At 41.4% G+C, this 10,406-nt stretch overlaps 3 protein-coding genes across 3 annotated transcripts; all 3 read right to left on the reverse strand.

Moving 5' to 3' along the window:
• Window positions 1–516: 516 nt before the first annotated feature.
• Window positions 517–1,130, reverse strand: LOC148571877 (uncharacterized). Its single transcript, XM_088507859.1, has one exon. It carries the CDS (start codon window positions 1,054–1,056, stop codon window positions 517–519), a length of 540 nt encoding a protein of 179 aa, XP_088363985.1. The 5' UTR covers window positions 1,057–1,130.
• A 3,875-nt stretch (window positions 1,131–5,005) lies between these two features.
• LOC148571878 (uncharacterized) lies at window positions 5,006–5,619 on the reverse strand. The gene has a single exon (XM_088507823.1). The coding sequence runs from the start codon at window positions 5,543–5,545 to the stop codon at window positions 5,006–5,008; it is 540 nt and encodes a 179-aa protein (XP_088363949.1). The 5' UTR covers window positions 5,546–5,619.
• Window positions 5,620–9,494: 3,875 nt separating this feature from the next.
• On the reverse strand, window positions 9,495–10,108 carry LOC148571879 (uncharacterized). Its single transcript, XM_088507824.1, has one exon. It carries the CDS (start codon window positions 10,032–10,034, stop codon window positions 9,495–9,497), a length of 540 nt encoding a protein of 179 aa, XP_088363950.1. The 5' UTR covers window positions 10,035–10,108.
• Between the last annotated feature and the right edge of the window lie 298 nt (window positions 10,109–10,406).

The following is a 10,406-nucleotide window of genomic DNA, read 5'->3' on the forward strand; positions in this document are numbered from 1 at the left end:
ACAGAGATTAAGAACATGAACAGTAAACATAAATATGAATAGTAAACATAATTTCCAAATCTATGAACCTTGTAACGACCCAATCCCTAGTAAGTCATGATCATACTAGAAATCAAGTGTCACCAACTTGTTCACATAAAACCTTTACTATGTATTATTAAGCCTGTAATCGGGTTAGTGTACTATCGAGTTTTGGATAAACTTTTATAAGAAAACTTGCAAGAACAACTAATTAAACATACACAAGCATAAGCATACAGGTACTGTCGTACATATAAGTATATGTATATATATATCCTGAGTTAGCATACAACCCTTCAGAAAATACTACTATGTACAACTCAACACTCCGGGTCCTGGTCCATATAGAAAACCCCTAAACTGGCACCCGAACTAGCCTAGTCCACTATATACACCCTACTCTCTCAGTGAGTCTGACCAAAAGTGAGAGATTAACACAAAGGCTAGACTAACACAAAAAAAACTATCAAAAGGCCCAACCACAGCTCCCAGGACTCAGCTGTCATCGTCAGAAGAGATCACAACCACATCAGAACACTCCTCAGGATCCTCGTCCTCGTCATCGGAAATCTCTATAATCTCGGGAGGGGCACTGGCACTCGTGCTACTGGTCTGACCAGCACTCGCCGGTCCACTAATAGAGGCGGTGAGCGGCTCCTCAGAAGATGGTTCGGATGAAGATACTGAAATCTGCTCCACGGGAATGTCCTCCTCCGGTACAGGCTCTGGAAAATGCTCCTCCATGGGCTCAGGCTCAGGGTCCGCCTGATCCGCAGGCTGATCGGGATGCTGGTGAGGCACCGGCCCATCATGAAACGGGTGAAATGGAGCATCCGGGTGGAGCCACTGCAGTGGGAACTCATAGGGCATGTCGGGGTTAAACTGTGGAGTGTCAATCGGGTGATGGAAAGGATGATCACGCAGAATGTACATACGAGTCCTAATCTCCGCAGCTACTACATAAAACCTATGCTGTACAATATCCTCGTATATATAGGGAGGGTCCATCTCGTAGAATATAACTCCGGTCTCCATCTGAAGGGGAGGAAGAGAAGGGGTAAGAACTGGGGGGTTCTTAGTAGGGTCGAGGGTGGTTAGTTTAGTCAGGATTACCACAGTTCAAGTGATTCACAACGAAATATCTAGTCACCACAATTCAGAATAACATTAAGGAATGTATAAACACAAGAAGACAATCACAAACAATTTCACAATGTCAAGTAAAATGCAAATGCGCAGCAAGAATGATGTATGTCTATTCCTAACGCAGGCCATGAGCTCATGTGTCGGTTGCCTACCCGCTCCCGACATTACCCGGGCACAAGTCCCAGATATGGTTTTCCAGATGCATCAGTGTGCTTATAAGTCGTACGGCCAGGCCGCATCAGTGTGACTTTAAGTCGTACGGCTAGGCCGCATCAGTGTGACTTTCCAAATCAATAAGCGTACATCTGGAAAACAGTTCTCAGTGTGTGGGCGCCCCCACTTTACATTTGGCACTAAGGCCCAAACAATGTCACATCTGCTCTCCTGTGGCAATAATTTTGAATAAAAGCTCAAAGTAGCATCTTCCTTTCAAAACTTAGTTTATAACGGTAAGCATAACCTCAGTCTTTTATAAAAATATAATGACATCCCTTAAAATAAAATTTCCAAACGGATATCTTGTCCTTCAACGAGACTGAAAACCTGTTTTATTTTTATCAAAATATTATCCTAAAAATTGATCCATTCCCAAGCTGACTAAACACAACTTCATCAAAATATCAATATACCAACAAAATTCAACAGGAAATGCAATCAAATTTCAATAACACTCAATCCAAACATCAATTTACTTTCAAATATCATTTAGTCGGTGAAAATTTATCAAAACCCTACCTTCGTACGTAATCGAAATACTCGAAACTCTAGAGAAACTTTCTGACCGTGCTGTTGAAGGGAAAAACGTCCGGAATCCTCCGTGCCTCCTAGAACTCCAGGTGGCCAAGCTCAAGGGGTAGGGGAGCTACGTCACCGTCGATTTCCACCGGACAAAAGTAACACCAACACGTAGAGGAGGAAGATACGAACACTTTTACCGGATTAGATTTTTTTATTGGAGTTACAAATCGTAAGAAATCGAACTCAGAAGAGGTAAGGTTCCATGGTTTCTGATTCCTCTCACTCACGGCTTACTTTCTCTTTTTCTTTCAAAGTTGGTTCGGTGATGCATGAAGAAAAAGGAAGTATGATTAGTGATGAGGGTGATTAAAAAGGATTTGTGGTAATAAGGTTTATTAGGTGTCATTGGTTATTAAATGAATGTAACAGGTGTCATGGTTGCATAGATATATGTATACACATAAGCCACGACCTTTATTTCTCTTTTTCTTTCTAAAGGGTTCGGCTATAATGAATAAAAGTAATAAAAGAAAATGATGCTAATGAATGATAGTTTGTAGTGTAAAAGTATTATTAAGTGTCATGAGCATATATAAGTATAATAGCATGCAAGCCACGTTCTTTTCTTTCTTAGTCCCTTAATGACATTAGTTATATATATATATACACATACTTGTAAATGAGCCACATTTGGCTTTTCTTTATACATATTTTCTTAATGGCTTCGGCCAAAAGAAAGAAGTAACTAATAATAATAATAATAACTATAAAAGATTAACTTAATTTTTGCCTATCAAAATAGTTTTTAATAAATAGTTCAAACTAATAGAATAAGTTATATTTAAATTAAATTTCGATAATCATAAAATTTTATTTAATTATCTTTGTTAAAAAAAATAGATTTCTTAAAAATAAAATCTCAATATAATATGATAACTTATAAATAACTAATTATTTAATTTTCAAAAAAAAAAAACCGAGATGTTATATCCTACCCACCTTACAAAAATTTTCGTCCTCGAAAATTGCTATAAACGAAAATTTTCGTCCTAAAAGAAAATTTTACCCTCAACATTTCCTTTACCTGTAAGCAAGTGCGAGTAAACAGTTCTTATCTTATTTTCTAGTCCTCAGGTATGTCGTGTGTCCTCATCTCGTCTCAACTTACGTATAGCAGTTAAAGAAATACAAGAATGTGACGCACCAGAAACATAAAGTGCAGTTAAGGAGCGAGTCTTAGCACAATACTGACCTTGGGTCAGGGAGTCCGAGTACGAGCATCTTCAGTCATCATTGTAAATACTCTTCCCGGCTGCTGAGATTTAGCTGAATCTTGAGCAATCTTCTTCTCACAATTCCTCGCTATGTGTCCAGGCATACCACAAAAATAACAAACGCTCGAGCCCAATCGACATGGATTCCCACCATGGTTCTTCCCACACTGATTACAAACAAGGTTTGTTAATGCTGGCTGTGGTCGCTTTCCAGTATCTCGTCCTTGCCTATCAATATTGTCACGAGCAGGAAGATTACTAACTTGCTGATTCCCATAAGGAAGTGTCCTATTCATCTTAAAGTTCCTTCCCTGAGGGGCTATATACCGATTAAAATTTTTTGGAGGTAATTCTTGACGACTCATCTTTACTGCCGCCACCTTCTTGGTGCAGTCTTCCACCAACTGACTCCTATTGACAAGCTCTGCAAAGTTTCGTATTTGCAGTGGTACCAAGGAGTGCATTAGTTCTTCGCAGAGTCCTCCTTCGTACTTCAAACACTTCCATTCCTCAAAATCATTTGGGTTTCCCTGACAGATCTTAGAGAATCGGCACAAATCCTCAAATTTCCGAGTATACTCTGCTACTGACATATTCCCCTGCGTCAACTGCATTAGTTCCATTTCTTTGGCATCACGAACAGTTCTAGGGAAGTACTTTTTGTAAAATTCCTCCTTAAAAGTATCCCAGTCAATCTCTTCCACCACCTGCCTTAACAAGCGTTGCACTCCATGCCACCAGTGTTCAGCTTCTCCCTCCAGCATATAGGTCGCAAATTCCACGTACTGTCTTTCTGGTACATGTTGCGCTCGCAATGACCTCTCAATACCACGGAACCAATTGTCAGCTTCAGTTGCAACAAGCGTCCCCTTAAACTTGGGCGGATTTACCTTCAGAAAGGTTGCTAGTGTCATAGGGTTATCGTGGTTTCCGACACCTTTATTATCATTACCGTCTCCACCACGCTCACCATTGCGTCCTCCGTTACGATCTCCGTTCCTCTCCCCTAAACGGTCAATTGCTCGCGTAGTAGCAGTTGCCGTTTCACGCACAGCCTCAGCCATGGTGTTCATTGCAGCTATAAAAGCATCTGCACCCCTCGTCGGTTCCTCTGCATGGTTCGCACCACGCCTACCACGTCCTCGTCCCCGTGCAGCCATCAAGATTCTGTGCACACCCAACATGTAATATTAAGGTGATCAGTCTTAACATTTCAGGCAAAGTGTGAATAGTCTCTAAAATGGAAACACAGTGACAATCATGCAATTCATATCACAACGATATCCTATGTGCATGAGACACAACTCAGAGAATGCAATGAAGCATGATTCAGTCCATATCCCCAGGCTTTAATAGGAACGAACTGCTCTGATACCAAGTTGTAACGACCCAATCCCTAGTAAGTCATGATCATACTAGAAATCAAGTGTCACCAACTTGTTCACATAAAACCTTTACTATGTATTATTAAGCCTGTAATCGGGTTAGTGTACTATCGAGTTTTGGATAAACTTTTATAAGAAAACTTGCAAGAACAACTAATTAAACATACACAAGCATAAGCATACAGGTACTGTCGTACATATAAGTATATGTATATATATATCCTGAGTTAGCATACAACCCTTCAGAAAATACTACTATGTACAACTCAACACTCCGGGTCCTGGTCCATATAGAAAACCCCTAAACTGGCACCCGAACTAGCCTAGTCCACTATATACACCCTACTCTCTCAGTGAGTCTGACCAAAAGTGAGAGATTAACACAAAGGCTAGACTAACACAAAAAAAACTATCAAAAGGCCCAACCACAGCTCCCAGGACTCAGCTGTCATCGTCAGAAGAGATCACAACCACATCAGAACACTCCTCAGGATCCTCGTCCTCGTCATCGGAAATCTCTATAATCTCGGGAGGGGCACTGGCACTCGTGCTACTGGTCTGACCAGCACTCGCCGGTCCACTAATAGAGGCGGTGAGCGGCTCCTCAGAAGATGGCTCGGATGAAGATACTGAAATCTGCTCCACGGGAATGTCCTCCTCCGGTACAGGCTCTGGAAAATGCTCCTCCATGGGCTCAGGCTCAGGGTCCGCCTGATCCGCAGGCTGATCGGGATGCTGGTGAGGCACCGGCCCATCATGAAACGGGTGAAATGGAGCATCCGGGTGGAGCCACTGCAGTGGGAACTCATAGGGCATGTCGGGGTTAAACTGTGGAGTGTCAATCGGGTGATGGAAAGGATGATCACGCAGAATGTACATACGAGTCCTAATCTCCGCAGCTACTACATAAAACCTATGCTGTACAATATCCTCGTATATATAGGGAGGGTCCATCTCGTAGAATATAACTCCGGTCTCCATCTGAAGGGGAGGAAGAGAAGGGGTAAGAACTGGGGGGTTCTTAGTAGGGTCGAGGGTGGTTAGTTTAGTCAGGATTACCACAGTTCAAGTGATTCACAACGAAATATCTAGTCACCACAATTCAGAATAACATTAAGGAATGTATAAACACAAGAAGACAATCACAAACAATTTCACAATGTCAAGTAAAATGCAAATGCGCAGCAAGAATGATGTATGTCTATTCCTAACGCAGGCCATGAGCTCATGTGTCGGTTGCCTACCCGCTCCCGACATTACCCGGGCACAAGTCCCAGATATGGTTTTCCAGATGCATCAGTGTGCTTATAAGTCGTACGGCCAGGCCGCATCAGTGTGACTTTAAGTCGTACGGCTAGGCCGCATCAGTGTGACTTTCCAAATCAATAAGCGTACATCTGGAAAACAGTTCTCAGTGTGTGGGCGCCCCCACTTTACATTTGGCACTAAGGCCCAAACAATGTCACATCTGCTCTCCTGTGGCAATAATTTTGAATAAAAGCTCAAAGTAGCATCTTCCTTTCAAAACTTAGTTTATAACGGTAAGCATAACCTCAGTCTTTTATAAAAATATAATGACATCCCTTAAAATAAAATTTCCAAACGGATATCTTGTCCTTCAACGAGACTGAAAACCTGTTTTATTTTTATCAAAATATTATCCTAAAAATTGATCCATTCCCAAGCTGACTAAACACAACTTCATCAAAATATCAATATACCAACAAAATTCAACAGGAAATGCAATCAAATTTCAATAACACTCAATCCAAACATCAATTTACTTTCAAATATCATTTAGTCGGTGAAAATTTATCAAAACCCTACCTTCGTACGTAATCGAAATACTCGAAACTCTAGAGAAACTTTCTGACCGTGCTGTTGAAGGGAAAAACGTCCGGAATCCTCCGTGCCTCCTAGAACTCCAGGTGGCCAAGCTCAAGGGGTAGGGGAGCTACGTCACCGTCGATTTCCACCGGACAAAAGTAACACCAACACGTAGAGGAGGAAGATACGAACACTTTTACCGGATTAGATTTTTTTATTGGAGTTACAAATCGTAAGAAATCGAACTCAGAAGAGGTAAGGTTCCATGGTTTCTGATTCCTCTCACTCACGGCTTACTTTCTCTTTTTCTTTCAAAGTTGGTTCGGTGATGCATGAAGAAAAAGGAAGTATGATTAGTGATGAGGGTGATTAAAAAGGATTTGTGGTAATAAGGTTTATTAGGTGTCATTGGTTATTAAATGAATGTAACAGGTGTCATGGTTGCATAGATATATGTATACACATAAGCCACGACCTTTATTTCTCTTTTTCTTTCTAAAGGGTTCGGCTATAATGAATAAAAGTAATAAAAGAAAATGATGCTAATGAATGATAGTTTGTAGTGTAAAAGTATTATTAAGTGTCATGAGCATATATAAGTATAATAGCATGCAAGCCACGTTCTTTTCTTTCTTAGTCCCTTAATGACATTAGTTATATATATATATACACATACTTGTAAATGAGCCACATTTGGCTTTTCTTTATACATATTTTCTTAATGGCTTCGGCCAAAAGAAAGAAGTAACTAATAATAATAATAATAACTATAAAAGATTAACTTAATTTTTGCCTATCAAAATAGTTTTTAATAAATAGTTCAAACTAATAGAATAAGTTATATTTAAATTAAATTTCGATAATCATAAAATTTTATTTAATTATCTTTGTTAAAAAAAATAGATTTCTTAAAAATAAAATCTCAATATAATATGATAACTTATAAATAACTAATTATTTAATTTTCAAAAAAAAAAAACCGAGATGTTATATCCTACCCACCTTACAAAAATTTTCGTCCTCGAAAATTGCTATAAACGAAAATTTTCGTCCTAAAAGAAAATTTTACCCTCAACATTTCCTTTACCTGTAAGCAAGTGCGAGTAAACAGTTCTTATCTTATTTTCTAGTCCTCAGGTATGTCGTGTGTCCTCATCTCGTCTCAACTTACGTATAGCAGTTAAAGAAATACAAGAATGTGACGCACCAGAAACATAAAGTGCAGTTAAGGAGCGAGTCTTAGCACAATACTGACCTTGGGTCAGGGAGTCCGAGTACGAGCATCTTCAGTCATCATTGTAAATACTCTTCCCGGCTGCTGAGATTTAGCTAAATCTTGAGCAATCTTCTTCTCACAATTCCTCGCTATGTGTCCAGGCATACCACAAAAGTAACAAACGCTCGAACCCAATCGACATGGATTCCCACCATGGTTCTTCCCACACTGATTACAAACAAGGTTTGTTAATGCTGGCTGTGGTCGCTTTCCAGTATCTCGTCCTTGCCTATCAATATTGTCACGAGCAGGAAGATTACTAACTTGCTGATTCCCATAAGGAAGTGTCCTATTCATCTTAAAGTTCCTTCCCTGAGGGGCTATATACCGATTAAAATTTTTTGGAGGTAATTCTTGACGACTCATCTTTACTGCCGCCACCTTCTTGGTGCAGTCTTCCACCAACTGACTCCTATTGACAAGCTCTGCAAAGTTTCGTATTTGCAGTGGTACCAAGGAGTGCATTAGTTCTTCGCAGAGTCCTCCTTCGTACTTCAAACACTTCCATTCCTCAAAATCATTTGGGTTTCCCTGACAGATCTTAGAGAATCGGCACAAATCCTCAAATTTCCGAGTATACTCTGCTACTGACATATTCCCCTGCGTCAACTGCATTAGTTCCATTTCTTTGGCATCACGAACAGTTCTAGGGAAGTACTTTTTGTAAAATTCCTCCTTAAAAGTATCCCAGTCAATCTCTTCCACCACCTGCCTTAACAAGCATTGCACTCCATGCCACCAGTGTTCAGCTTCTCCCTCCAGCATATAGGTCGCAAATTCCACGTACTGTCTTTCTGGTACATGTTGCGCTCGCAATGACCTCTCAATACCACGGAACCAATTGTCAGCTTCAGTTGCAACAAGCGTCCCCTTAAACTTGGGCGGATTTACCTTCAGAAAGGTTGCTAGTGTCATAGGGTTATCGTGGTTTCCGACACCTTCATTATCATTACCGTCTCCACCACGCTCACCATTGCGTCCTCCGTTACGATCTCCGTTCCTCTCCCCTAAACGGTCAATTGCTCGCGTAGTAGCAGTTGCCGTTTCACGCACAGCCTCAGCCATGGTGTTCATTGCAGCTATAAAAGCATCTGCACCCCTCGTCGGTTCCTCTGCATGGTTCGCACCACGCCTACCACGTCCTCGTCCCCGTGCAGCCATCAAGATTCTGTGCACACCCAACATGTAATATTAAGGTGATCAGTCTTAACATTTCAGGCAAAGTGTGAATAGTCTCTAAAATGGAAACACAGTGACAATCATGCAATTCATATCACAACGATATCCTATGTGCATGAGACACAACTCAGAGAATGCAATGAAGCATGATTCAGTCCATATCCCCAGGCTTTAATAGGAACGAACTGCTCTGATACCAAGTTGTAACGACCCAATCCCTAGTAAGTCATGATCATACTAGAAATCAAGTGTCACCAACTTGTTCACATAAAACCTTTACTATGTATTATTAAGCCTGTAATCGGGTTAGTGTACTATCGAGTTTTGGATAAACTTTTATAAGAAAACTTGCAAGAACAACTAATTAAACATACACAAGCATAAGCATACAGGTACTGTCGTACATATAAGTATATGTATATATATATCCTGAGTTAGCATACAACCCTTCAGAAAATACTACTATGTACAACTCAACACTCCGGGTCCTGGTCCATATAGAAAACCCCTAAACTGGCACCCGAACTAGCCTAGTCCACTATATACACCCTACTCTCTCAGTGAGTCTGACCAAAAGTGAGAGATTAACACAAAGGCTAGACTAACACAAAAAAAACTATCAAAAGGCCCAACCACAGCTCCCAGGACTCAGCTGTCATCGTCAGAAGAGATCACAACCACATCAGAACACTCCTCAGGATCCTCGTCCTCGTCATCGGAAATCTCTATAATCTCGGGAGGGGCACTGGCACTCGTGCTACTGGTCTGACCAGCACTCGCCGGTCCACTAATAGAGGCGGTGAGCGGCTCCTCAGAAGATGGCTCGGATGAAGATACTGAAATCTGCTCCACGGGAATGTCCTCCTCCGGTACAGGCTCTGGAAAATGCTCCTCCATGGGCTCAGGCTCAGGGTCCGCCTGATCCGCAGGCTGATCGGGATGCTGGTGAGGCACCGGCCCATCATGAAACGGGTGAAATGGAGCATCCGGGTGGAGCCACTGCAGTGGGAACTCATAGGGCATGTCGGGGTTAAACTGTGGAGTGTCAATCGGGTGATGGAAAGGATGATCACGCAGAATGTACATACGAGTCCTAATCTCCGCAGCTACTACATAAAACCTATGCTGTACAATATCCTCGTATATATAGGGAGGGTCCATCTCGTAGAATATAACTCCGGTCTCCATCTGAAGGGGAGGAAGAGAAGGGGTAAGAACTGGGGGGTTCTTAGTAGGGTCGAGGGTGGTTAGTTTAGTCAGGATTACCACAGTTCAAGTGATTCACAACGAAATATCTAGTCACCACAATTCAGAATAACATTAAGGAATGTATAAACACAAGAAGACAATCACAAACAATTTCACAATGTCAAGTAAAATGCAAATGCGCAGCAAGAATGATGTATGTCTATTCCTAACGCAGGCCATGAGCTCATGTGTCGGTTGCCTACCCGCTCCCGACATTACCCGGGCACAAGTCCCAGATATGGTTTTCCAGATGCATCAGTGTGCTTATAAGTCGTACGGCCAGGCCGCATCAGTGTGACTTTAAGTCGTACG

The sequence above is a fragment of the Arachis ipaensis genome, chromosome B3 (genome assembly GCF_059453495.1).
Source record: "Arachis ipaensis isolate K30076 ecotype BB chromosome B3, ASM5945349v1, whole genome shotgun sequence".
NCBI classification, from domain to species: domain Eukaryota; kingdom Viridiplantae; phylum Streptophyta; class Magnoliopsida; order Fabales; family Fabaceae; genus Arachis; species Arachis ipaensis.